Source organism: Macaca mulatta, chromosome 16, assembly GCF_049350105.2.
Source record: "Macaca mulatta isolate MMU2019108-1 chromosome 16, T2T-MMU8v2.0, whole genome shotgun sequence".
Classification (NCBI taxonomy): domain Eukaryota; kingdom Metazoa; phylum Chordata; class Mammalia; order Primates; family Cercopithecidae; genus Macaca; species Macaca mulatta.
Window position 1 is genome coordinate 2,830,218 of NC_133421.1, and position 24,216 is coordinate 2,854,433.

Here is a 24,216-nt window from a genome sequence, read left to right on the forward strand (position 1 = left end):
TCCAGGTCACACTTGTAAAACCATGTAAGGAGAGGCGTCAGGGATATAGAGAGAAAGAGATGCCGAGGATAGAGAAGAAGGCAGAGACAGAGGGAGAAAACCTCAGAGAGAACAAAGACGCAGAGGAGAATCCAAGAGGACAAACAGCCTGAGGCCCTTCCGAGCTGGCATCTTCCCAGAACGGCTCGGACCTAGCGGCTCTTAACACCACAGAGTCGCTCTGATGGGCATGAGGCGGATCCAACACTCCCCCTTATCCTCTTCCCCACCTGGTGGTGAGCTACATAGAAACCCTTTCAAGGGGCCCTGCTGGTCCAGGCAGGATCCAGGGGCTGCCCTGGTGCTCACACCTCCCCTTCCCTTCTGGAGTCGGGAGCCAGGCTTTGGCCTGGATGCTCCTAGCGGTTGGGGGTCAGGGGCTGGGTGGGATGCAAGAGGGGGTCTAGGGTCTAGCATTTCCCAGCAGAAGAAGTACAGGCTTGCTTTGGAAGCAGCAGCAGAGGGCTCAGTTCCTAGGACAGCTGAAGACACACCCCGTGGGGCCCGGTGCGTCTTTCTCCCCATCCAGAGCCCCGCCCTGAAGAGCATGGCCCTGAAGCTGCAACAGAAACCGGAGGCTGGCTCAGGTCCCTCTGGGCTGGGCTGGGCTGGGTCGGGCTGGGCAGGGCAGAGCTGGGCCGGGCTGGGCAGGGCAGAGCTGGGCTGGGCTGGGCTGGGCTGGAGCAAAATGCTGCCAGGGTAGTTCTCTGGGGAGAGGGGAATTGAAAAGGAAAAGCATCACCAAGGAGGGGGAGAGGGAGGGAGGCCGTGTGGTGCGCGCACACACACACACACACACACACACACACACACACACACACACACACACACACACACAGCCTCCCTGAGAAGAGGCGCATTCCCCTCTCTGCTCTCTGAGATTTCTGTTGCTTCCCTGCCCATCTGTGCTCTCAGCAGCACCAGCAAAGTTGGCCTCAAACTTGAACGAAGCTGCAGGCTCCAGCATCTTTCTGGGAGCGCCGCAGGGGCAGCAGGCAGGCCACAGCCTCTGAACTCAGCTGGCCTTGAGAAGCCCAGCCCAACCCTTCCAGCACCCAGCCCGCCCTCCGTCGCCTGAGGGACGCCTCTGCCCCCGACCTGGAGGCCCTCAGTCAGGGCTGGGCAATGGTGCACTGAGGTCCCTCCAGAGTCCCTTGTCCCAGCCTGGAGCTGCAGCCGTGCAAGGCCCAGGCCCACATGGCCAATCTTGTGCAGCCCGAGCTTCCTTCAGCACAGGAGCCAGGCTCCACCGCACCCCTGGACCTGCCGGAGATGGAGAAACTCCTCACCAAGGCAGAGGACAAGGAAGACAAGACCCTCAATCTGTCCAAGACCCTCGCGGGGCCTCTGGACCTGGAGCAGAATGGCCACGGCCTGCCCTTCAAGGCCATCTCCGAGGGGCACCTGGAGGCCCCACTGCCTCGGTCCCCCTCCCGGGCCAGCTCAAGGAGGGCGTCCTCCGTCGCCACCACCTCCTATGCCCAAGACCAAGAAGCCCCCAGAGATTACCTCATCCTGGCCATCGTCTCCTGCTTCTGCCCCGTCTGGCCCCTCAACCTCATCCCCCTCATCATTTCCATCATGGTAAGTGCTGCTCTTTGTTCCAGGGGCGGGGGCTGGGCCCAGGGCTGTGTGTCCCCCGGGCAGGCACCAAACACACTGCCCAGGGTGTGGAGAAGAAACACCTGGGAGTGGGGGGCTTGAGGAAGATTCCTTTCCTCACTGGCCTCCTCCTTCCCCTTCGAGAGGGGCCCTGGGGCCGGGAGAGCTCCCGTTCTGTTCTCTCATCTCCGCTTCTGGGCATCAGAGCTTGACTTTGTGCCTATGGCTGCTGGGGAGGGGCACTCAGGGAGTTGCCTGGTGGTACATCCCTCAGGGCAGAAAGATACCCAGCTGGGGGTCTTACTGTTTTAGGAGGGACGGGCGGTTCCAAAGAATCATCACCGAGTAGGGCTGTCTCAGCAGAGGTTGCACCAGACGGGGATCCCAGGGCCCCGTGTGTCCTCCCAGGCCACCTGGACATGCTCCCAGCCTCTGCCAGCTCCGGTTTCCAAGAGTCACAGCGGCTTCCCTGCAGTGGGCTGAGGGCTCCGGGGCCAGGTTCCCCCGAGGGGCGTACAAAGCGGGGAGAGCTGGCAGGCTGCTCCTCCCCAGGCGTGGAGCTCCCTCCGGAGCCCTCTGCACCTCCTCAGCTGGGCTGATTTCAGCCTCCGTCTTCACGGCAGGGGAGGTCTGGGTCACAAGTGAAAACTGTGAGAGCCAGAGGGCATGGCCCGCCATGCCCAGGAAGGGGCATGTGGCCGGGTCTTCACGTCTATGGGGTTTTGAATGGTCTTAGACTGTATCCAACCCAAGCCATTTGGGTAGAGCTACTTATAAAGGATTTCATAGAAAATGTCAGCAGATATTGGCAAGTGACTTTTGAAGTCGAGGAAGAAGAGAGAGTTATGAAAGGGCGGGGAGAGGGAGAAGCAGGGCCCAGCAATGTTTTCAGAGTGAGGTCAGGGGCAGGGGGCAGAAAACTGCTGGCCCAGGCTGGTCAGGGCCAGAGGACTGGTGGGGGGTGGGGGGCGGGCAGCTCTCCCAAGAGGGACTCCCTGCAGCGTCACCATCACCGAACCCCCAGGAGCTGTCCTCTGAGAAAGCTCCTATTTCTTCAAACAACTCTGTCTACTTCAGTGAGGCCCAGCCTCCCACCAGGGAAGCCTTCCGCATCCCACCAAAGCTAGTACCACATTTCAGGACATCAGGGGGCCCTGGAGGGACTTAGCATGGGCTCTGGAAGCAGGGCTGGGCAGGGGCCTTCCGGGCAGCTCTCTGTGATGCCTGCTGTACCTGGGGACTGCTTATAGGTAGAGCCAGGACCCAGGGGTGCAGCCAGTGTCTCTGGGCAGGGCCCACCTCTTGGTTACAGGGAAAGGCCTCAGGAGGGGAGACCAGATTTGGGGAGGGAGCCACCCAAGGGCTCAGGAGAAAACAGCTGCTGGAATCCATCTCCAGGTAGGGTGGCAGGGTGCAGGCTGGGCAGGACCTGCCTCTGTCAAAGGGAGCCTAAGTCTAAGGCGAGAAGACCACAGAAACCTGCCCCCGTGCATTTCTACTTTTTTTTTTTTTTTTTTTTTTCCAAGACAGAGTCTTGCTCTGTCACCCAGGCTGGAGTGCAATGGTGCGATCTTGGCTAACTACAACCTCTGCCTCCCAGGTTCGAGCAATTATCTTGCCTCAGCCTCCTGAGTAGCGGGGATTACAGGCACCCGCCACTACACCTGGCTAATTTTTGTATTTTTAGTAGAGACGGGGTTTTTCCACTTTGGCCAGGCTGGTCTTGAACTCCTGACCTCATGATCTGCCCACCTTGGCCTCCCAAAGTGCTGGGATTACAGGTGTGAGCCACTGAACCTGGCCTGTTTCTACATTCTTTAAAGGTTTTGTTTTGTTTTGTTTTGTTTGAGACGGAGTCTCGCTCTGTCGCCCCAGCTGGAATGCAATGATGCGATCTCGGCTCACTGCAAGCTCCGCCTCCCAGGTTCATGCAATTCTCCTGCCTCAGCCTCCCAAGTAGCTGGCATTACAGGCGCCCGTCTCTGTGCCCGGCTAATTTTTGTATTTTTAGTAGAGATGGGGTTTTGCCATGTTGGCCAGGCTGGTCTCAAACTCCTGACCTCAGGGAATCCTCCCATCTCGGCTTTGCAAGGTGCTGGGATTACAGGCATGAGTCCACCACACTCGGCCCATTTTACGGTTTTTGAGTCAGGTCTGATGAATACTGGGCTGGACACAAGGAATACAGTGCTGACCAGACACCGTTGCCAATCCCCAGAGCCTCCAGTCCTGCGGGGAGGAAGTCTTTTTTTTTTTTTTTTTTTTTTTTTTGAGACGGAGTCTCGCTCTGTCACCCAGGCTGGAGTGCAGTGGCCGGATCTCAGCTCACTGCAAGCTCCGCCTCCCGGGTTCACGCCATTCTCCTGCCTCAGCCTCCCGAGTAGCTGGGACTACAGGCGCCTGCCACCTCGCCCGGCTAAGTTTTTGTATTTTTAGTAGAGACGGGGTTTCACTGTGTTAGCCAGGATGGTCTCGATCTCCTGACCTCGTGATCCGCCCGTCTCGGCCTCCCAAAGTGCTGGGATTACAGGCTTGAGCCACCGCGCCCAGCCTTTTTTTTTTTTTTTTTTTTTGAGACAGAGTCTAGCTCTGTCGCCCAGGCTGGAGTGCAGTGGCCGGATCTCGGCTCACTGCAAGCTCCGCCTCCCGGGTTTATGCCATTCTCCTGCCTCAGCCTCCCCAGTAGCTGGGACTACAGGCGTCTGCCACCTCGCCTGGCTAGTTTTTCATATTTTTTAGTAGAGAAGGTGTTTCACCGTGTTAGCCAGGATGGTCTCGATCTCCTGACCTCGTGATCCACCCGTCTCGGCCTCCCAAAGTGCTGGGATTACAGGCTTGAGCCACCGCACCCGGCCGGGAAGGAACTCTTAAACAGATTCTTACGACATATTTCAAGAAGCACCCATGCTAGACATAAACTTAAGGTAATTAGCTGGGAAAGTCATTCAAACGGCTCTTCTCCCCGGCATTCCTGTCTGCAAAATGGGCATAACCGTAATGCCTGCACGAGAGAGCCGTGAGGGGGTGAAATGAGACGGGCCACACCCAGGGCTTCAGAACAACACCGGGAGGGTGTGGGGCTCTGACAGGGAAAGGGTATGGTTTTTTGGGGTTTTTTGTTATGTTTTGTTTTGTTTTTGAGACAAGTCTCGCTCTGTTACCCTGGTTGGAGTGCAGTGCCACAATCTCAGCTCACTGCAAGCTCCGCCTCCAGGGTTCACGCAATTCTCCTGCCTCAGCCTCCCAAGTAGCTGGGACTACAGGCGCCCGCCACCTCGCCCGGCTAATTTTTTGTATTTTTAGTAGAGACGGGGTTTCACCGTGTTAGCCAGGATGGTCTCAATCTCCTGACCTTGTGATCCGCCCGCCTCAGCCCCCAAAGCGCTGGGATTACAAGCTTGAGCCACCGCGCCCGGCCCCAGGGTGATGGCAGCGGGGAGCCTCCCGGGGGAGGTGGGAAGGCATCGTGGTGTTTTAGAAATGGCTTTATTGAGATATAACTTGGCCAGGTGCAGTGGCTCACGCCTGTAATCCCAGCACTCTGGGAGGCCAAGGCGGGTGGATCACGAGGTCAGGAGATCAAGACCATCCTGGCAAACACAGTGAAACCCCATCTCTACTAAAAAATACAAAAAATTACCTGCGCGTGATGGCGGGTGCCTGTAGTCCCAGCTACTCGGGAGGCTGAGGCAGGAGAATGGCGTGAACCTGGGAGGCAGAGCTTGCAGTGAGCCGAGATCATGCCACTGCACTCCAGCCTGGGCGACAGAGCGAGACTCCGTCTCAAAAAAAAAAAAAAAAAGAGATATAACTCACATACCATACAATGCACCCATCTAAAGTGTATTCACAGACAGGTGCAACCACAGCCACAGTCAATTTGGAACATTTGCCTCATATCCAAAAGAAACCCTGTACCCTGGCCGGGCGTAGTGGCTCATGTCTGTAATCCCAGCACTTTGGGAGGCCGAGGCGGGTGGATCACCTGAGGTCAGGAGTTCGAGACTAGCCTGGCCAGTATGGTGCAACCCCATCTCTACTAAAAATACAAAAAATGTAGCCAGGCGTGGTGGCGGGTGCCTGCAATCCCAGCTACTTGGGAGGCTGAGGCAGGAGAAACACTTGAACCCGGGAGGCAGAGGTTGTAGTGAGCAGAGATCCAGCCACTGCACTGCAGCCTAAGTGACAGAGTGAGACTCCATCTCAAAAAAAATAAAAGAAAGAAACCCTGTCCCCTTTAGCCATCACCCTCCATCCCTGACCCTCCCAGCCCCAAACAACCACTCATCTCCTCTCTGTTTCTCTAGATCTGCCTATTCTGGACATTAAATGATAAATGGAATCATACAGTACGAGGCCTTGTGTTCCTGGCCTCGTTCGCTTTGCATAACGTCTTCAAGCATCATCTCTGCCTTGGCAGCACGTCGTAGGCTTTGCAGCCGAGAGGAGTGTGGTTGGATCTCCATTTTGGTGGATCGGTCTGGGGCAGGGTGAGAGGAGGGGATGAGGCTGGATATTTAGCAGAGGGGACCCTTGTAGGAATGCAAGCGAGAGGCGAAGAGGCCGGGCCCAGGGCCAGGGACAGAGACAGAGGGGCTCTGACACCCTCTCAGAGTTGGATGCACTGACCATTTATTCATTCAGTCGACCTGAATGGCAACTTGCTTGTGTTGAGGGAACTAAGTAGCAGAGGACAGTCAGGGCCCCGTGAATGAATGTGCCTCTTTTATGAACCAGGCACTGTGTTGACATTTGGGAAGCAGATGGATCGGATAAGTAGACAGTCTGGCTGACATGGCAGAGGGCTGCAAGGGTGTTGCGGGAGAGGGAGGCGGCAGGGACTTGCTCTAGGAATTTAAGTTCTGGCCAGGTGCGATGGCTCATGCCTGTAATCCCAGCACTTTGGGAGGCCAAGGCGGGTGGATCACTTGAGGTCAGGAGTTCAAGACCAGCCTGGCCAACATGGTGAAACCGTTTCTTTTAAAAATACAAAAAATTAGCCAAGCGTGGTGGCACATGCCTATAATCCCAGCTACTCAAGAGGCTGAGGCAGAAGAATCACTTAAACCCGGGCAGCAGAGGTTGTAGTGAGCCAAGATCATGTGACCGCACTCCAGCCTGGGCAATAGAGCAAGAGTCCATCTCAAAAAATTAAAGAGGGCTGGGTTCGGTGGCTCACGCCTGCAATCCCAGCACTTTGGGAGGCCAAGGTGGGCGGATCATGATGTCAGGAGTTCAAGACCAGCCTGGCCAACATGGTGAAACTCCATCTCTACTAAAAATACAAAAATTAGCCGGGCGTGGTAGCGTGCGCCTGTAATCCCAGCTACTCCGGAGGCTGAGGCAGGAGAATTACTTGAACTGGGACCCAGGAGGCAGAGGCAGAGGTTACGGTGAGCCAAGATTGCACCACTGCACTCCAGCCTGGGCTACAGAGCAAGACTCTGTCTCAAAAAGGGAAGGCGCCGGGCACGGTGGCTCACGCCTGTAATCCCAGCTCTCAGGGAGGCAGAGGCAGGAGGATAGCTTGAGCCCAGGAGTTTGAGACCTGCCTGGGTAATATAGCGAGACCCCATTCTCCACAAAAAAAAAGGAAAAAAACAAAATAAAATAAGCGCAACTCCCCTTAAAAAGGGAAGGGAAGGGAAGGGAAGGGATGGGGAGGAGAGGGGAGGGGAGGGGAGGAGATGGGAGTAGAGGGGAGAGAGAAACTGGAGCCACATGAGAGATGTGGAGTCTCTAACATCTAGAGAGGGGCTGAGGGGAGTGGCCAGAAAAATGTTTTGAAAAGGAGATTCCAGGAGGTGGAAGGAAATCTAGGAAAGAGGGAGAGACGCCCAGGGAGGAGAGAGTCTGAAGGAGGGAGGAGCCAGCTCTGAGGCAGCTCAGGTTCAGTGAGCATGGAGGCATCCACTGCCTTGGCCACACGTAGATCCCTGATGACTGGGAGATGGAAGGGCCTCGGCAAAATGGAGAGGGATGATTGATGAGCTGAGGTCTGGGAAGCAGTGAAGAGATGGGATCCAGAGCCCAGGAAAAAGATGCCCCGTCCCTGGGAGCTTGAAGGAGAGGCTGTGAGGGCAGAGGCAGATGGAACTGCTCAGAGCGAAGGGGCTAGCTCACGCTGTGTGCCCTCCAGGCCTCCAGGGATGTGGGCCCAAGGTCATTTGCTGAGAACTAGGGGCCTGGTGGCAGCAGGGAGAGGAGGTGACCAGGCACAGACAGGTCAATGGCCCGAGGCCTCTGCTGAGGCTGGAGACCACGGATGTGAGATGTTGTTATCAGCCTGTGGTGTGTTATCGGTCTGTGGGGGTGTTGTTATCAGCCTGTGAGGTATTATCAGCCTGTGGGGTGTTATTAGCCCGTGGGTTGTTGTTATCGGCTTGCGGGGTGTTATCGGCCTGCAGGGTGTTTTCAGCCTGTGGGGTGTTATCAGCCTGTGGGGTGTTATCAGCCTATGGAGTGTTGTTATTGGCCTGTGAGGTGTTGTTTTCTGCCTGTGGACTGTTGTTATTGATCTGTGGGGTGTTATCGGCCTGTGGGGTATTGTTATCAGACTGGGGGGTGTTGTTTTTGGCCCATGAGGTATTGTTGTCGGCCTGTGGGGTGTTGTTCTCGGCCTGTGGGGTGTTGTTCTCAGCCTGTGGGGTGTTGTTGTTGGCCTGTGGGGTGTTGTTGGCCTATGGGGTGGTGTTGTCAGCCTGTGGGGTGTTATCAGCCTGTGGGGTGTTGTTGTCGGCCTGTGGGGGTGTTGTTGGCGGCCTGTGGGGGTGTTGTTGGCGGCCTGTGGGGTGTTGTTATCAGCCTGTGGGGTGTTGTTGGCCTGTGGGGTGGTGTTGTCAGCCTGTGGGGTGTTATCAGCCTGTGGGGTGTTGTTGGCGGCCTGTGGGGTGTTGTTATCAGCCTGTGGGGTGTTGTTGTCGGCCTGTGGGGGTGTTGTCAGCCTGTGGGGTGTTGTTATCAGCCTGTGGGGTGTTGTTGTCGGCCTGTGGGGGTGTTGTCGGCCTGTGGGGTGTTGTTGTCGGCCTGTGGGGTGTTGTTGGTGGCCTGTGGGGTGTTATCAGCCTGTGGGGTGTTGTTGGTGGCCTGTGGGGTGTTGTTATCAGCCTGTGGGGTGTTGTTGTCGGCCTGTGGGGTGTTGTTGTTGGCCATCCACGTGTGATTTGCTCCAGCTGTAGGTGCAGGTTCCCAGACATGCGTATCGGGTCACCCCAAGGCTGAGGATGGCAGAGCTGCCGTGAGAGCAGGGCCAGGTGGCGAGGAAGACGCTGGCGAGGTGGCTGAGGTGACACACCGAAGGGTTGGGCTGGGGTGGGAGGGAGCAGGACCAGGGAGATGGTAATAAACTTGGAAGAGAAAAGCGGCCACAGGCTCAGAGAAGACAAAGGGCATGAGAGGGTGAGAGGGAAGTTAGGAGTTGAGTTTCAAAGCAGGAGTTGGGTCGGGGGATGGCAAAGGGGTGGAGTGTAGTTGTGGAAATGAATTTCTAAAGGGAAAAATCAGCAGCCAGGGAGGAGGGAGTTGAGGGAGCCCAGTGCTGAGGGCTAATATCACTAATATTCACTGAGTACCTACTACATGTTAGGGACCGTTCCAAACTCTTTTTTTGTTGTGTTGTTTTTAAGACAGAGCCTCACTCTGTCACCCAGGCTGGAGTGCAATAGTGCGATCTCAGCTCACTGCAACCTCCACCTCCCAGGCTCAAGTGATTCTCCTGCTTCAACCTTTCAAGTAGCCAGGCCTACAGGCACATGCCATCAAGCCTGGCTGATATTTGTATTTTCAGTAGAGACGACGTTTCACCATGTTGGCCAGGCTGGTCTTGAACTCTTGCCCTCAGGTGATCTGCCCATTTCAGCCTCCCACAGTGCTGGGATTACAGGCTTGAGCCACCGCGCCCGGCCCTCTCATCCAATTTCTAAGAACAAGATTGCCCTCCCCACTCTGTCCACAGGCCGTCCCTGAGCTCTAGTCCAGACCTCAGCCTCTCTCTGCTGCCAGGGGGCATCATAGCACCCATCACTCGGTCTCATCCCCCTTCCCTCTCTGCAGCTCTCCTCCTTTCCCATCTGAAAGAAACCCCTTTTGTCCACCCAGTTGTATTTGCTCTGCCATCACCCTCTTCGCATCCACAGGTGAGCTCCTAAGAGCTGCCTCCGAGACATGCTGTCTGAGCTTCTTCATCCCCCTCCGGGCTCCTTATCCCCTCACGGGCTCCTCATCCCCACAACTGGCTCATCCCTCACGGGCGGCTCATCCCCCACGGGCCCCTCATCCCCCACAGGCTCCTCATCCCCCCGCGGGCTCCTCATCCCTCCGCGGGCCCCTCATCCCCCCACCGGCCCCCATCCCCCCGCGCGTTCCTCCTCCCCCACCGGCCCCTCCTCCCCCCACGGGCCCCTCATCCCCCCACGGGCTCCTTTGAAACCCTCCTGCCAAGGGTAAGCACGACCCAGCATTGCCAATAGTTTGATATTTCGTCCTTATCTTGCTTGACCTATGCGGGACAGGGCACTGTCAGCCACTCCCTGCTTCTTTCCCATCTTGCACTTCCCAATTGCTGCCCTCCCGCCCTCTCCCGCTCCTCCTCAGGCTCCCTTCCAGCCTTCTTTTCCCCAGCACCCCCTTTATTTATGAGTCAGTGTTCCCCACAGTCCTGTCTTTCCATCTGCCCCGCCCACAGTCCTGTCTGTCTTTCCATCTGCCCCGCCCACAGTCCTGTCTGTCTTTCCATCTGCCCCGCCCACAGTCCTGTCTGTCTTTCCATCTGCCCCGCCCACAGGCCTGTCTGTCTTTCCATCTGCCCCGCCCACAGGCCTGTCTGTCTTTCCATCTGCCCCGCCCACAGCCCTGTCTTTCCATCTGCCCCGCCCACAGTCCTGTCTGTCTTTCCATCTGCCCCGCCCACAGTCCTGTCTGTCTTTCCATCTGCCCCGCCCACAGGCCTGTCTGTCTTTCCATCTGCCCCGCCCACAGGCCTGTCTGTCTTTCCATCTGCCCCGCCCACAGTCCTGTCTGTCTGTCCATCTGCCCTGGGATGGCCTCAGCTGCATCCCTGTGTGACGACTCCTGCACAATGAGGCCGGTTTTTCCAAGTACAGCTACACCCCGTGGCACTCCCCACCTCTGCCCAAATCCAAGCCCGAACACTGCACGGCCCTCTTCCTGGTTCCCAGCTGGAGGAAGGGCACCTCCACTCATCCTGCACCCAAGCCGGGAACCCTGGAATCCTTCGAGTCCAGTTCCTCCTCCACCCTCCATCTCACCTTTCACCAAAACCCATGGATTCTACCTTCAGAACTTCTCAAATCTGAACTCTTTTTCAATCCTCTACTTCGTTCCAGTCTTTGAAACTGTCTGCTCCCAATCTCCAGCCCACACTCTACACAGTAGTCAGAAAGATCATTCCTAAAATGAAAATCTGATCCTGTCCCCACTTCATATCCTTCATTGGCTCCCTGTACCTGCAGGACAAAATCCTGACTCCCTTATGGGACCGTCAGGCCCTTTTTGTTTGTTTGTTCCTTTGTTTTTGAGACGGAGTCTCGCTCTGTCATCCGGGCTGGAGTGCTGTGGTGAGATCTCGGCTCACTGCAGCCTCTGCCTCCCAGGGTCACGCCATTCTCCTGCCTCAGCCTCCCAAGTAGCTGGGACTACAGGCACCGCCACCACGCCTGACTAATTTTTTGTATTTTTAGTGGAGATGGGGTTTCACCATGTTAGCCAGGATGGTCTCGATCTCCTGACCTCGGGATCCATCCGCCTCGGCCTCCCAGAGTGCTGGGATTACGGGTGTGAGCCACCACGCCCCACTTTTTGTTTTGTTTTGTTTTGAGACAGAGTCTCGCTCTGTTGCCAAGCCTGGAGCACATGGCATGATCTCGGCTCACTGCGGCCTTCGCCTCCCAGGCTCAAGCGATCCTCCTGCCTCAGCCTCCCGAGTAGCTGGAACTCCAGACACACGCCACCACGCCCAGCTAATTTTTGTATTTTTAGTGGAGATGGGGTTTCACCATGTTAGCCAGGATGGTCTCGATCTCCTGACCTCGTGATCCATCCGCCTCGGCCTCCCAGAGTGCTGGGATTACGGGTGTGAGCCACCACGCCCCACTTTTTTTTTTGTTTTGTTTTGAGACAGAGTCTCGCTCTGTTGCCAAGCCTGGAGCACATGGCATGATCTCGGCTCACTGCGGCCTTCGCCTCCCAGGCTCAAGCGATCCTCCTGCCTCAGCCTCCCGAGTAGCTGGAGCTCCAGACACACGCCACCACGCCCAGCTAATTTTTGTATTTTTTGTACAGATGGGGTTTTGCCATGTTTCCCAGGCTAGTCTTGAACTCCTGACCTCAAGCAATCTGCCCACCTTGGCCTCCCACAGTGCTGAGATTACAGGCATGCGCCACTGCTCCTGGCCCAGGGCCCTTGTTGATCTGGCGTTTTCCCCCTCCCCAGTAGCTTCTTGTACCACATCCACATCATGGTCTGTGCTCTGCCCCCATCTCTTCGTCTATGAAATGGACTAATCACAATCCCTGCCTCGTTGGAGTGTTAGGAAGGTGATACGGCTTGGCTGTGTCCCCACCCAAATCTCATCCTGAATTGTAGTTCCCACAATCCCCTCGTGTCCTGGGAGGGACCCAGTGGAGGTCACTGAATCCTGGGGCAGTTACCCCCATGTGTTGCTCTCGTGATAGTGAGTTCTCATGAGATCTGGTGGATTTTTTTTTTTTTCCTGAGACAGAGTTCTGCTCTTGTTGCCCAGGCTAGAGTGCAGTGGCATGGTCTTGGCTCACTGCAACCTCCGCATCACAGGTTCAAGCGATTTTCCTGCCTCAGCCTCCCGAGTAGCTGGGATTACAGGCAGGTGCCACCACGCCCAGCTCATTTTTTGTATTTTTAGTAGAGACAGGGTTTTTCCATCTTGGTCAGTCTGGTCTCGAACTCCTGACCTCAGGTGATCCGCCCACCTCAGCCATGCAATGGTGCAATCTCAGCTCCCTGCAACCTCCGCCTCCCGGGTTCAAGTAATTCTCCTGCTTCAGTCTCCTGAGTAGCTGGGATTATAGGCACCTGCTACCACACCCGGCTCATTTTTGTATTTTGAGTGGAGACAGGGTTTTGCCATGTGGGCCAGGCTGGTCTTGAACTCCCGATTTCAGGTGATCCACCCACCTCGGCCTCCCAAAGTGCTGGGCTTACAGGCATGAGCCACCGCACCAGCCAATGTGATGGTTTTATAAGGGACTTTCCCCTTTTGTTCAACACTTTTCCTTCCTGCCACCATGTGAAGAAGGACGTGTTTACCACCCCTTCTGCCATGATTGTAAGTTTCCTGAGCCTCTCCAGCCATGCTGAACTGTGAGTCAGTTAAACCTCTTTCCTTTATGAATTACCCAGTCTAGGGTATGTCTTTATTAGCAACATGAGAGCAGACTAATGCAGAGGATGAATTGCTCTAATGGGTGGCAGCATTTAGCATTGTTCCCAGCACGAGATATATGTTGCAAGAGTGCCAGGGTTTATTATTCCTCTGGCAGAGCTGGAGGAATCTTGGTGGGCTTCACAGAGGAGGTGGCCTTGGCGCCACCCCTTAAAGGATGGAGGGATTTGGACACGTGGCGTTTTGGAGAAGCAGGAGAAATAGCCAGAACGAAGCCCTGTGGAGGTCGGCGCTCGAACCTCGAGCAACTCAGATCGGCTGGGCCCAGTGGTTGTGGAAGAAAATAGTGGAGGATGAAACAGGAAATGTAGGCCAGGCGCAGTGGCTCATGCCTGTAATCCCAGCACTTTGGAAGGCTGGGATCACCGAGGTCGGGAGTTCAAGACCAGCCTGACCAACATAGTGAAACCCTGTTGCTACTAAAAATGCAAAATTATGGCCGGGCGCGGTGGCTCAAGCCTGTAATCCCAGCACTTTGGGAGGCCGAGACGGGCGGATCACGAGGTCAGGAGATCGAGACCATCCTGGCTAACACAATGAAACCCCGTCTCTACTAAAAATACAAAAAAAACTTAGCCGGGCGAGGTGGCGGGCGCCTGTAGTCCCAGCTACTGAGGAGGCTGAGGCAGGAGAATGGCGTAAACCCGGGAGGCGGAGCTTGCAGTGAGCTGAGATCCGGCCACTGCACTCCAGCCTGGGTGACAGAGCGAGACTCCGTCTCAAAAAAAAAAAAAAAAAAAAAAAGCAAAATTAGCCGGGCATGGTGGATGCTATAATCTCAGCTACTTGGGAGGCTGAGGCAGGAGAAATGCTTGAACCCGGGAGGCGGAGGTCGTGGTGAGCCGAGATCTCGCCATTGCACTGCAGCCTGGGCAACAAGAGCCAAACTCCATCTCAAACAAATACACACACACAGGAAATGTAAAGCTGGCCTGCATTTGGACTTTGTTCTGTGGAAGACCCTGAGCAGCTGGGATTGCCTCAGCCACCATCATCCCACTGAACCTTCGCAACAGCTCCCGACTCATCTTCCTGTGATCCCCACGCTGCAGGCAGAACGGTGTTTTGGAAATCTGTATCCAGTCCTATCATTCCAGACTCACGTCCTACACCGGTCCCTACTGCTCATGGTGTAAGGACCATTCTCCTGGTGCTTCTCGAGCCCGGCCTGGCCTGGCCCTGCCCACCTCTGCAGCCTCGCCCTCCTCCCTCCATCAGCCCCAGCCACGCTGACCTCCGTCCAGTCCCTCCTACCTCCTCAGTCAGCGACTGTTTTTTGAACATCTACACATTTGCCATGCAGCACCTTCGTACATGGCTGCTCTCTCCGCCTGGGATACTCCTCCTTCCTTTGGAAACAATCGAATTCTTGCTCATCCTTCTCCACATCTCAGCTGAAATGTCCTTCCTCCAGGAAGTCTTCCCCAGTTCTCCCCTTTCACGAGCTCTCCTGGTACCACGTGCCTCTCCTTTGTCATGCTACCCACAGTTGCATTTTTACCTTTCTTTGTGTGATCACAAACGCGGCCAGTGGGCTGGAAGTTCTGTGACAACAGGAACAGGATGCTTCTCCATGCCGCTGCATCCCGAGGCCTCGCATAGTGCCTGGTATAAATACAGACAGTGTGAATCGGGGGCATGAGCCTGGTATAAGTCCAGACAGTGTGAATCAGGGCATGAGCCTGGTATAAGTACAGTGTTAATCAGGGCATGAGCCTGGTATAAATATACACAGTGTGAATCGGGGTCATGAGCCTGGTATACATACAGTGTGAATCGGAGGTATGTGCCTGGTATACAGTGTGAATTGGGGACGTGGGGAAAGGGTGAGGAAGAACAGAGACTGGTGCTGGGGGGATCTTTGAGAGGAAAGAGGCCAGGCACAGTGGCTTGCACCTGTAATCCCAGCACTTTAGGAGGCCGAGGACGGATCACCTGAGGTCAGGAGTTCGAGACCAGCCTGGCCAAAATGGTGAAACCCCATCTCTTCTAAAAATACAAAAATTAGCCGGGCGTGGTGGCGGACGCCTGTAGTCTCAGCTACTCAGGAGGCTGAGGCAGGAGAATGGCGTGACCCCGGGAGGTGGAGCTTGTGGTGAGCCAAGATCATGCCACTGCACTCCAACCTAGGCGACAGAGCAAGACTCTGTCTCAAAAAAAAAAAAAAAAAAAAGGAAAGAAGCATAAAAAGCTGCTCAACAGGCCGGGCACAGTGGCTCACGCCTATAATCCCAGCACTTTGGGAGGCCGAGGTGGGCAGATCACGAAGTCAGAAGATCGAGACCATCCTGGCTAACACAGTGAAACCCCGTCTCTACTAAAAATAACAAAAAATTAGCTGGGTGCGTTGGCAGGTGCCTGTAGTCCCAGCTACTCGGGAGGCTGAGGCAGGAGGATGGCGTGAACCCGGGAGGTGGAGCTTGCAGTGAGCCAAGATTGCACCACTGCACTCCAGCCTGGGCGACAGAGCAAGACTCCATCAAAAAAAAAAAAAAGCTGCTCAACTGTCACAGACAGGTTTATTTCAGAGAGTAAACCGGAGAGGGGCTTCTGGCCAATTTTGGTCAGGACTGTTCTCTCTTACAGACTAAGGATATTTAAGGCTTTTGGAAGCTGGGGGCTTATCACAGGTTTGGAATGTTTCTACGTGAGGAAAAGTTGACCGTGGGCTGGAACGTCTCTGGTCAGAGGGGAGGTGTCTCAGGGTTGGCATGTTTCTGATTGGAGAGGGGTTCATCTCAGGGTTGGCATGTTTCTGGTTATGCTGACATTAGCCATTAGGCTGATGTTTTGGGGCTGGATTTAGGCGGTTTTTTAATCAAGGGAGACTTAGAGTTTGTTCAAGATAGTGATGCTCCTGCTTTATCACAGAGGGCAGAGGAGTCATCATGGAGAGGGAGGAGCTCAGGCCTGGGCAAGGAGGAGGAGAGACACAAGGCATAGGTTGAGTTTGGTGATGTTGCGGGTTGAGTGTGATGATATCACACTGTCCCGGACGGAGCTTGGAATGAAATGCGGGGCTGGGTGGAGGTTGGTTAGAATTCTGAGCACTGAAGAGAACAGGACCCCAGGAGGCCACCTGCAGAGAGAGAACAGAGAGACGAAGGGGCGGGGCTCTGAGGTTCAGTTTCTTCCTCAGGGAGGTGCGGCTGCATTGCCAAACCCCCAGGGTGACTGAGGCTAAATGAAGTAATCTAGGTACAGACTTTAGCAAGCTGCCTGGCATGAAGTAAACTCATCATCATCTTCGTCATCATCGTCATCATACTTAACCGCATTTCCATGTTGAACTCAGGAGCCTCAAATAATCAGAAAATAAAATAACAAAGAGACTTCCCTGAGACCCTGAAACCAGCCACACCATCAGAGAACTCCTGCGTGTTCCTGTTCTAGGGAGGCAGGGACACAGGACCCTTAGAGACGCTTGGCCCCACCTCCTACCAAGTCACCCCAGGACCCTCCTAGGACCTCTGTCCTCACCCTCATCCGTTTTCACTAGGTTCAGGAAGAACAGAGCTCACTGAGAAGGAGTGATACATACAACGGGGCCCCTAGGAAGCCACATGTGGCCCCACCCAGTCCTGGTCTCCCCAGGCAAGCATGAGGCATTTCATGCTTTTGTGTGATCAGGAAAGTGGGCTCCATTGAACAAGGATGTGGTTCTTGGGTGGGAAATGGAGGCTGTGAAGACAGTTTTTTTTTTTTTTTTTTTTTTTTTTTGAGAGAGTCTTGCTCTGTCACCCAGGCTGGAGTGCAGTGGCGCGATCTTGGCTCACTTCAAGCTTCGCCTCCCAGGTTCATGCCATTCTCCTGCCTCAGCCTCCCGAGTAGCTGGGACTACAGGCGCCGCCACCATACCCAGCTAATTTTTGTATTTTTAGTAGATACGGGGTTTCACCATGTTGGCCAGGATGGTCTCGAACTCCTGACCTTGTGATCCACCCGCCTCAGCCTCTCCAAGTGCTGGGATTACAGGCGTGAGCCGCTGCGCCCGGCCGACAATGTCTCTTTTTATGGCAATGGGGGTGGAGGGTGCCCACGGGGGACAGGAGGCCGGTGTGTCGGCTGTAGGAAGAGCCCAGGGGCTGTCTTTGATCCCAGTGCCTCTGCAGAAGTGAGCCTTGCGCTGGAGTCCGGGGGGCCTGGCCTGGCTGTTCTTGCCAGTTGGCCTGGAGCTGGTCCACTTTCTCAGGCCCTCAGTCTCTAGCCTCCCACCTGCCACCGCCGCCCCCTCCACCACCACCCTGAGAAGCGCCAGGCTTTCTGGTTCTGCTCCCAGCTGTCCCCAGCCAGTAAGGGACAGGCGTGGTTAGGGGTCAGCACAAGAGGCCCCGGCCACTTCTCCAGGGGGAACCCTCTTTCTCTCCCCTAGAGTGTGGGCTGGCATGGGGACAGGATGGAGGCCCAGGCTCAGGACCACCCCAGGGCTGCCTGCTGAGGCCCATGAAGCTGACAGGCTTCCCGGTTCCCGGGGTCTCTCCATGCTCTCTCCGCAGTCTCGAAGTAGCATGCAACAGGGCAACGTGGACGGCGCCCGGAGGCTGGGCCGCCTGGCTCGGCTGCTCAGCATCACCCTCATCGTCATGGGCATTGTCATCATCACGGTGGCCGTGACCGTCAACTTCACAGGTGAAACCCAGCTCCTTGGAGAGGAGGGGGCCAGCTTGCCTGGTGGGAGGACTGCGCAAGGGTGTACCCAGCCTCAGGGACAGAGGTGGTGGGTTGGGGGAAGGAGAAGGGACGGTGGGGGCCCCGGCCTTATCTTCCCACTCCAGAAAAGCAACCAGTTCCCAGCAGGGACCGGCCGAGCAGGGAGGGGCTAGCAGGCTTGTCTGATGCCTGGAGAGTGAATCGATGGCAAGGGTGTGGAAAGTGCACAGACTCAGAGTCAGCGGCCAGGAGCTCCAGCCTCAGCTCTGATGGGCCTGGGACCGGGCCGGTTCCTGACTAGCTAAGCCTCAGTGTTTGCTGGTATCAAGTGGCAGGAAAGAGCCTTCAGCACAGAGGCTTTTGTAAGCATCACCCCAGATAACGGATGTGACTGTGCTTTGTAAACACTAAAATCCCCGCACAGCCAGCCGGGGAACCCCAGAAGCAAGCAATGTATATGGTAGAATTCAATTTTTATACTTTTAGGAGAGATGGGGTTTCACCACGTTGGCCAGGCAGGTCTCGAACTCCTGACCTCAAGTGATCCGCCTGCCTCGGTCTCCCAAAGTGCTGGGATTACAGGCGTGAGACACTGCGCCCGGCCAGAGTGGCACACATTTTAATCAGTCCAGTAACTAAGCAGGGAAAGAAGTGTCAATAGTTACCTAGCGAAAGTCTCAGGACTGATTCAGATTGGCTCAGTTAGGGTTGCATGCCCACCTCTAACCCAGTGCCCACCTCTGAGCTGGTCCCGAGGCCGCAGTCTTCTTATTGGCAGGCGTTCAGTTTCTCCAAGAACCCCAAAACAAAGAGGTCCCCAATCCTTAGCCTTATCCCTATTACCATTTCCCACTGGGAACCAGAAACCCAAATCCTCCAATCAGGGACCTGAAGAGCCAGGGTTCTGAGCCCTGTTCTGCCTTATCTGTTCTTTTCTTTACAGTTCAGAAGAAATAAACTTAACCAGGGAGCTGGGCTAGCAGAGGCCGGCCCTGGCCATCAGGAGACCTCTGACCCACACATCCCACACACCGCGGGAGGCCGGGGTGGTGACTGTCAAGCATTCCCCTGTCCCCAAGTTCTAAAAGCACAAACTCAGAGGGAAACTCCCTAGTCACCCATTGTCAGCCGCCATCCGACGGGAAAGCCTGGAAAGAGGAAGGAAAGCTCAGCGAACCCGACGGGTGACGTGGTTTACTCTCCTGGGCGTGTCCTGGGATTTCAACCCCAGCACTCTGGCTTGTTTCTCGTTCGCACAATTTCCCGGGTTCTACCAAAGAACGAAACTGCCAGGATGAGGAAAAAACCCAGCCCCACAAACGAGACACACGCCGGCGGGGAGAGACGCAGCAGAGTTCCTTCGTGTCTGTGGACCAGGAGCAAAGACGTGGGGCCTCATCTTTTGTATTTTTCTCAAGCGGGGAGAGAACAGACTGTTTGCATGCTTCGTGTCACACGCCTGCTGCGATCCCAGCCAGGGCCCCAAGCACAGAGGTGGAGCTGTGCTCAGCACAGGCCCGGGACACCCCCGCCACCCGCCGCAGGACCTGTGGGGGTGCAGCTCCCGGGAAGGAGGCAACCGCCTCACTTGACATCCTCTGCTGCAAGGTGATGGTGCCGAGAGGCAGGCGTGTCTGTGAAGACAGGTGCTGGGACGGTGTGACCCGCATGCCTCTTCCCAAACCTGTCAGCTTTGGAAGCATCTCTAGAGGACTCTGGTCCCAGGATGTCTCCCAGGACAAGCCAGTCTGCCTGTTCCTCCTACTTCTGCTGTAGCCCGGGGCACCGACCAGACCTGGCCAAGGTCAGTCAGTGGGGAGGGCCGAGGTCTGAGCTCTTGTCCTGCCGTGGCCTCCGCAATGGCCTGGGATGCGAGCTCGGGGCCCCGGTGGTGTGTCTCAGGTGGTGGTTTCAGGCCTCCAGCCCAGCCCTATGCTCTGCGCTTGGCCCTGGGCCCCTGGCCATCCACAAACAGCCGGGGCCTTCCCTGGAGGAGGTTTTGGGACCATTCCTGGGGGACTTCCCAAGGGGTCCCAGGCTGTCAGGGGCGTTTGTGCCACCTGCAAGGGCGTGGGCCAGAGTTTTTATGGGGGTCTGTTTGACAGTCCTGAGACCGAGGGAAGGGCTCGGCTGAAGGGCCCCGTCTGCAGAGTAGGGGGACCAGGTTTGGGAATATACTTGCATGCACAGAGCCTGGGGCCTGGATGCCACGGCCTGTCTTAGGACCTAATGGGATCCCCGAAAGGAGCCAAGCGGGGTCCTCGGCCTCTTCCCCCGTCCCAGGCCCATGATTTTCCCTAGACTTCTCCCTGGCCCAGGCTCCAGCCACAGGCACCTCTCCTGCCCCCGCCTACCCCCGCCCCCGACTGCAGCTCCCGGGCCTTGGAGAGGGGAGCTCCAGGCTGTCCTGCCCTAGGAGGCCCCACCTCACAACCAGAGTCAACGCCTTCATGGGAAGGGTTCCCAGCCACAGTCAGGCTGGCCCAAGGCTGTTGAAGTCAACATCCTTTGTGCCCCATCAGGACCCTCCTGCCTCCTCTCCAGGGCCCTTGTTCATCTCCCCACCCTCCTCAGAGGCCCAGGGTCACAGAGGTTCTGTCTGCAGGGAGGGGCCCTGGGTCTATGCACAGCTGGAGCTCTGAGCCTTCCAGAGCCCATGAGACTGCTGCAGGGCAGGGGTGCAGGGCTCAGGGGTGCCAGGTTGGTCCTTTGGAGCTGGTGTTCCTATGTCCGTCCCCCACCTGCAGAATAAACTCCAGCCTCTCCTGGTCATACAGAAGGGACTGGTTGGGTTTGCTTAATGGGATCTTTGAGGCCAAAACCGATGCCCCTATTTGTGGGGGAAGGGTGTGAGCACTGAGTCTTTGTGTCACTCGTGAAGTCACGTGACACGGGGGAGACGTGAGGTCGATGGAACTGGCCCCGCACGGGCTCTGGAAGGAGATAATGCATGGGTGTTTTCCCGGCAGGCCCCCGGGGTCCTCAGCCTCAGCAACCCAGGGAGAGGAGAGAAACGAACCGATGGTTGAGGGATTGTCACGGGAGGAACACGATACCCGAAGGGACTCTAGGTGCCCTCGGAGCGCACACATGCCCAGACCTTTTCACACCCGCACAAATAGGCTCCGCCATGCACTCCTCCACACACACACACACACACGCTTGTTCACACTCAGAATCCAGGACAGCCCACAGGCCCTGCTTAGGGGAAGCCACTGCAGATGCCCCAGGAATGGGCACAGCCAGGGCGCTCTTCCAGGCAGGCGAGGATGACTTGAGAGTTTCCTCAGGCGCCAGGGACAGAGCTCAGAGGCCCCCGAGGTGTGTGGAGGAGGCGGAGGCCCGCAGACCACAGAGCAGGAGGAGAGCTCGGGCCCTGGAGGAGAAAGCCATTCTGGACGCCAGGGGACCTGGACGGAGGGTCCCCCAGCCCCTGCCCCACACCACCTGGACGCCGGAGGGGTCAGTGGCCCTGCTGACCTGCATGAACACAGTGGCCCGGCTTAAGGCACTAACCCAGCCTCCCCCTGTGACCCACAGGGAGTATCAAGACCCACCCCTCACACTGCCTACACCAGTGACACCGCTGTGTGTCTTCGCATGGAAAGAAATAAACCTGAATGTGCATGCTCGCCTCCGGCCTGTTTGTGCTGCGGGGGTCAAGGGGGTTCCAAACAATAAGGGGGTGAGCAGTCCACTCCGCCTGTGGCCCCAGGGTCAGGCTGAGGCTGGGCACCGGGAACCTGGCACACTCCGTGGCCAACTCGAGGCATTCCTCTGGGCAAGTCACTTGTCCCCTCCAGGACTCAGTTTGTCCAACTGTAAAATAGGTGGTAATGCCAGTCCCATCTCCCTTTAGTCCTTTCTGCATAGATCTCAGGCATGGAGAGAAGAGGGCAGGCAAGAGTTCGAGACCAGCCTGCAACATAATGAGACTCTGTCTCTACAAAACATTTAAAAATCAGCCAGGCGTGGTGGTGTACACCCGTGGTCCCAGCTGCTCAGGAGGCTGAGGTGGGAGGATCGCTTGAGCCAGAGAAGTTGGAGCTGCAGTGAGCCGAGCCATGTCCCTGCTCCTGGCTCCCAGACCTCCTGGGACAGTCCCTACACCACCAGGTTCCCCTCCCTGCTGGCCTCACTACTGAGACACTCTCTGCCTGCCTAGAGCGCTTCCTTTAGATCAGAGTCACATGGTCCAGGAAGGCTGTCCCACATGTCTGCATCCCCAGGGTTCAGTACGGGGCCTGCCATGTAGCAGGTGCTGAGGCCAAGTCTGTAGAAGGAAGGAGGCAGGGCCCCAGCCACCAGGAGCCTCCGGGTTGCAGGTTTCCTGTGAGTGAAAGCTCCTTCCATCCAGACTGGAGGCCACAGCACCGCTTCCTGCATGCCAGGTGCCGGGCTCCCTGCTCTGCTGGAATTACCTCATTTAATCCTCACAACGCTTCCACGAGGGATCCTCCCCTTTTCCTGGGAAGAAATAAAACTCGGAGAGATCCAGGGGCTTAGCCAAGGTCATACAGTCAGGAGCCACCAGGGGCTTAGCTGAGGTCATACAGTCAGTAGCCAGTGGTGCAGGACAGTCCCCGAGAAGCATGCTGTGGTGAGAGGGGCCTCTCCAGCTCTGCCGAGGCAGTTGACCGTTTCCACATCCTATAACTGCTGCCAGCACTTTGGGAGGCTGAGGTGAGCAGATCACCTGAGACCACAAGTTTGAGACCAGCCTGACCAATATGTTGAAGCTGACAAGCTTCAAAATAAACATTGATTGAACTGGAAGATATGATATACATGTATACTTACACTTTTTTTTTTGAGATGGAGTTTCGCTCTTGTTGCCCAGGCTGGAGTGCGATGGCGCGATCTCAGCTCACTGCAACCTCCGCCTTCCCAGGTTCAAGCGATTCTCCTGCCTCAGCCTCCCAAGTAGCTGGGATTATAGGCACCCACCACCACGTTGGCTAAATTTTGTATTTTTAGAGATGGGGTTTCACCATGTTGACCAGGCTGGTCTCGAACTTCTGACCTCACGCCGCCCAAAGTGCTGAGATTACAGGCATGAGCCACTGCGCCCAGCCATCTGGAGGTCATTAAGGTGAAATGCCACCAGTGTAATGTCAGCAACTTAGCCACACTCAGGTGAGCCGGCCCCTTCTACACACCCTCTGTCCGCGACAGCCACGCCCTTTTACAGCAGGCATGGGGGCCTGAAGTTTCTTTGGGATCATTTGTCAGACACTGATTTCAGGAGTTTAAAAGCAGGTTGGGAGGAGAACATGAAAGGGGAAAGTGAGGCTGTCACCGTGCAGAGGCTTCCGTGGCAGACGCTGTGCTTCTGGGACCCGGGGGCTCTGGCTCCCTGTCTGTAAACAGGGCTGTGGGAGGCCCGACAGAGAGCAGGACACACAAAAGGCCGCGTCCTGGGGCTCAGCAGGCAGCTCCTCCCATCCCACAATCTGGGAGGCTCTGGGCACCCCAGGCTGACCGTGATGTTCTGATCTCCTCCAGGCCCAGCCCTACCTCACCTGCTTCCCGTTCCTTGATGCAAAACAGGAGACAGCCCTGTGTCCAGGAACCAGCAGCGCCTGGCCCGGTCCCAGGCCTTTCACGCATTGGCTGTAGGACCTCGGGCAGCTCCGGGCCTCCCTCTGGACCTCAGTCTCCCTGTGTAAAGGAGGGACTCAGCCTGGAGCAGGCTTTTCAAGCCTGGCCACACACTGGAATCACCTGAGATGTTTAAAAAAATCCTCCTACCGGCCAGGCACAGTGGCTCACACCTGCAATCCCAGCATTTTGGGAGGCCGAGGCAAGTGGATCACCTGAGGTCAGGAGTTTGCAATTAGTCTGGCCAACATGGTGAAACGCCGTCTTCTGCTAAAAATACAAAAATCAGCCGAGCGTGGTGGCGGGCGCTTGTAATCCCAGCTACTCCGGAGGCTGAGGCAGGAGAATCGCTTGAATCCAGGAGGTGGAGGTTGCAGTGAGCTGAGATCGCACCACTGCACTCCAGCCTGGGTGACAGAGTGAGACTCTGTCTCAAAAAAAAATTAAAAATAGGCCGGGCGCGGTGGCTCAAGCCTGTAATCCCAGCACTTTGGGAGGCCGAGACAGGCGGATCACGAGGTCAGGAGATGGAGACCATCCTGGCTAACACGGTGAAACCCCGTCTCTACTAAAAAATACAAAAAACTAGCCGGGCGAGGTGGCGGGCGCCTGTAGTCCCAGCTACTCGGGAGGCTGAGGCAGGAGAATTTTTAATTTTAAAAAATTAAAAATAAAAAATTTTAAAAATCCTGCTACCTGGGTGCCACTGCTAGTGAATCTGGCTTAATTGGTCTGGGTGCGGCTTGCACACCAGAGTTTCTTTTTTTTTTTTTTTTTTTTGAGACGGAGTCTCCCTCTGCCGCCCAGGCTGGAGTACAGTGGCCGGATCTCGGCTCACTGCAAGCTCCGCCTCCCGGGTTCACGCCATTCTCCTGCCTCAGCCTCC

General features: G+C 56.2%; 1 protein-coding gene across 2 annotated transcripts; it reads left to right on the top strand.

Moving 5' to 3' along the window:
- The first annotated feature begins 569 nt into the window (after nt 1-569).
- On the top strand, nt 570-21,356 carry TRARG1 (trafficking regulator of GLUT4 (SLC2A4) 1). Of its 2 annotated transcripts, none has more exons than XM_015118174.3 (3): nt 570-1,623; nt 17,576-17,708; nt 18,673-21,356. In XM_015118174.3, the coding sequence occupies exons 1-3, from the start codon at nt 1,237-1,239 to the stop codon at nt 18,684-18,686; spliced, it is 534 nt and encodes a 177-aa protein (XP_014973660.3). In that variant the 5' UTR covers nt 570-1,236; the 3' UTR covers nt 18,687-21,356. The 2 variants fall into 2 exon arrangements, 1 of the variants encoding a protein (XP_014973660.3); XR_013405886.1 differs by having other exon boundaries at nt 578-1,623; nt 17,452-17,708.
- Nucleotides 21,357-24,216: the final 2,860 nt, after the last annotated feature.